Raw genomic sequence first — 2,106 nt, forward strand, 5'->3', positions numbered from 1 at the left:
GAAATGAAATGCATTGTTTTATAAGAGACTTGTTTTATTGTTGAATTCGTCATACAACTGCGCTCAGTCCCATACACACCCACTAATTACAACCATCTCTGTACATTATATGCAAATAAATATATTGCTTTATAGATTTGGCAGGAGAAGTTTGTGATGTAAGTTTCCACTGTTTAAAAACATGTACACAAACATATCACTGTCTCAGTTTTATTGAAGGATGTGAAAGAGAAGGTTATACATGTTTGTATGAGTTTCTAACAATGGAAACCTGTTTTATTTTTCGGGAAAACCGTATAAATTTTGTGAACTTTTGGTGGTTACATGAAAGTACAATTATTTAGTTTCCGTATTAAAGTTCAAATTTAAAATAAAGGAAATTGTTTTGTAGAAATGTTATTTACATTTTGTTAATATTTATTATGTTGACATATTAAAAATAATGTAATTGTATGATAATATAGTTTTTTCAACGAATGTCAAAGAGTTTTTTTCTTTGGAATCTTTAAACATAAGTGTAACCACCGAAATGTATAATAAAATATTTCCCAATATTCGCATTAAAATAAAATAAATTTAAACTACACGACACACATAAAAACAATAGAATATTTTTTGTTTACAAATTATCATGATTTTTGTAGATTTAAATATTTAAAAATAATATAAAAGTTTCTAAAGAGTCGAAAAAAACTAAATGCTTTAAAGGAATTAATTTGTACAGATTAAATAAAAAAATACAGAGCACCAGTATAAGAAAGGTTTTAACGATTTGACAATTTTAATTATAGCTTGAAACACATTCAGTGAGTTTAATTTATTTTGTTTTTTCTTTTAATTGTTTTATTATATTGATTGAATTTAAATTCGTACTGAGTGTATTTCCAACTTTATCATCAAATAAAAAAAAAGGTTTTTAAAGACCTCCAAAATGTATTATCCCTAAATTATAATAGATAACTAAACACCAAGATTGCACGACCGACTTTCATTGCTCTCAACTGCTCCTCAATACATTCTAAAAACAACCACTAAAAAGTATTGCGTATAAAAAGTTTCGAAACCTAACTCAATTCCGATCAAGGAAACATCGTCGAAACTAATCTATAGAAACACGTCTCTCGTACCATATATTATATTACATTCAATACATTTACAATAATAAAAACATTTTATTTACATCTTTAAATATTACAACTAACCTAAATTATCGTTTTTTACAAAGGAACAAAATGAACTAATCAACTCTACTGACCCACTGTTCACTTAATGTCCGACAATGAACAAGATTCTTGTCTTAAATTCAAAAGGTTGTCGATCAACGACTTATTTTTCGACTCCGAACTCGCTTCGAACACGTCAGATGTCTTTGAGAACTGATCGAAATTATAATCGGTCTTCTCTCTCCTGTAACCAGACTGTTCGTGTAACTCGCTGGATGACGTCACCGCGTCCTCTTGTCCCTCACTCTGGTACCTCTGAAGGTGGAACTGAGGTAAGTACGGCGGGAAGCCGTACGGCGAGGATCAGGCCGCCGCGAGCTGTCGCCACATCGAATGTCACATGGTTGCCATATACGGCCATGAGAACGAACTCCCTGATAATAACATGTCCCTTATCAATGTTTCTATGGGAGTTTTTCCAACAAGACGTACAAAGAACAGTTGTTCAATAACTTGTGAGCTGACGGTCCTTAATGAAGGCAGTCGGAGTAGGAGTTTCCCGAACCTCGTCGGTTGGTTGGGATATTGACTTCTGCAGTATTCTTCTAGCGCGCATTGTGATTTTTCTTGTAAGCTCTCTATGTGCGGCACGTCAGACAGACCACACGCATCTGCAAATGAAACAGAAAGATGTTAAAAAATGTGATTAACAATCAATATCTTAATACGAAGTTTAAAAAAAGATTGGGTAAATGTACAGGAAATAATTTTAAGCGACCATTTTGTTTTAATTTTTTTTTATAACATAGGGTGCCAAACGAGCAAGCGGCCACCTGAAATCACCAAAATGGCGAAGCGACCGCTGCCCATAGACATCTGCAATTGCAGATGCGTTGCCTACCCTTAATTGACGGAGGAGGAGACGCACTTAAAGAGGACATTT

General features: G+C 33.2%; 1 protein-coding gene across 1 annotated transcript in view; it reads right to left on the bottom strand.

Moving 5' to 3' along the window:
* Positions 1-687: 687 nt before the first annotated feature.
* LOC106104738 (COUP transcription factor 2-like) overlaps positions 688-2,106 on the bottom strand; it is a gene marked incomplete at its 5' end in the record, with an annotated part of 43,598 nt that continues 42,179 nt past the window's right edge. The window contains one exon of the mRNA XM_013284869.1: positions 688-1,834. Within this exon, the coding sequence (XP_013140323.1) occupies positions 1,560-1,834 (275 nt within the window). The remainder of the gene's footprint in view (positions 1,835-2,106) is intronic.

Source organism: Papilio polytes, unplaced genomic scaffold (assembly GCF_000836215.1).
Source record: "Papilio polytes unplaced genomic scaffold, Ppol_1.0 DF823399.1, whole genome shotgun sequence".
NCBI classification, from domain to species: domain Eukaryota; kingdom Metazoa; phylum Arthropoda; class Insecta; order Lepidoptera; family Papilionidae; genus Papilio; species Papilio polytes.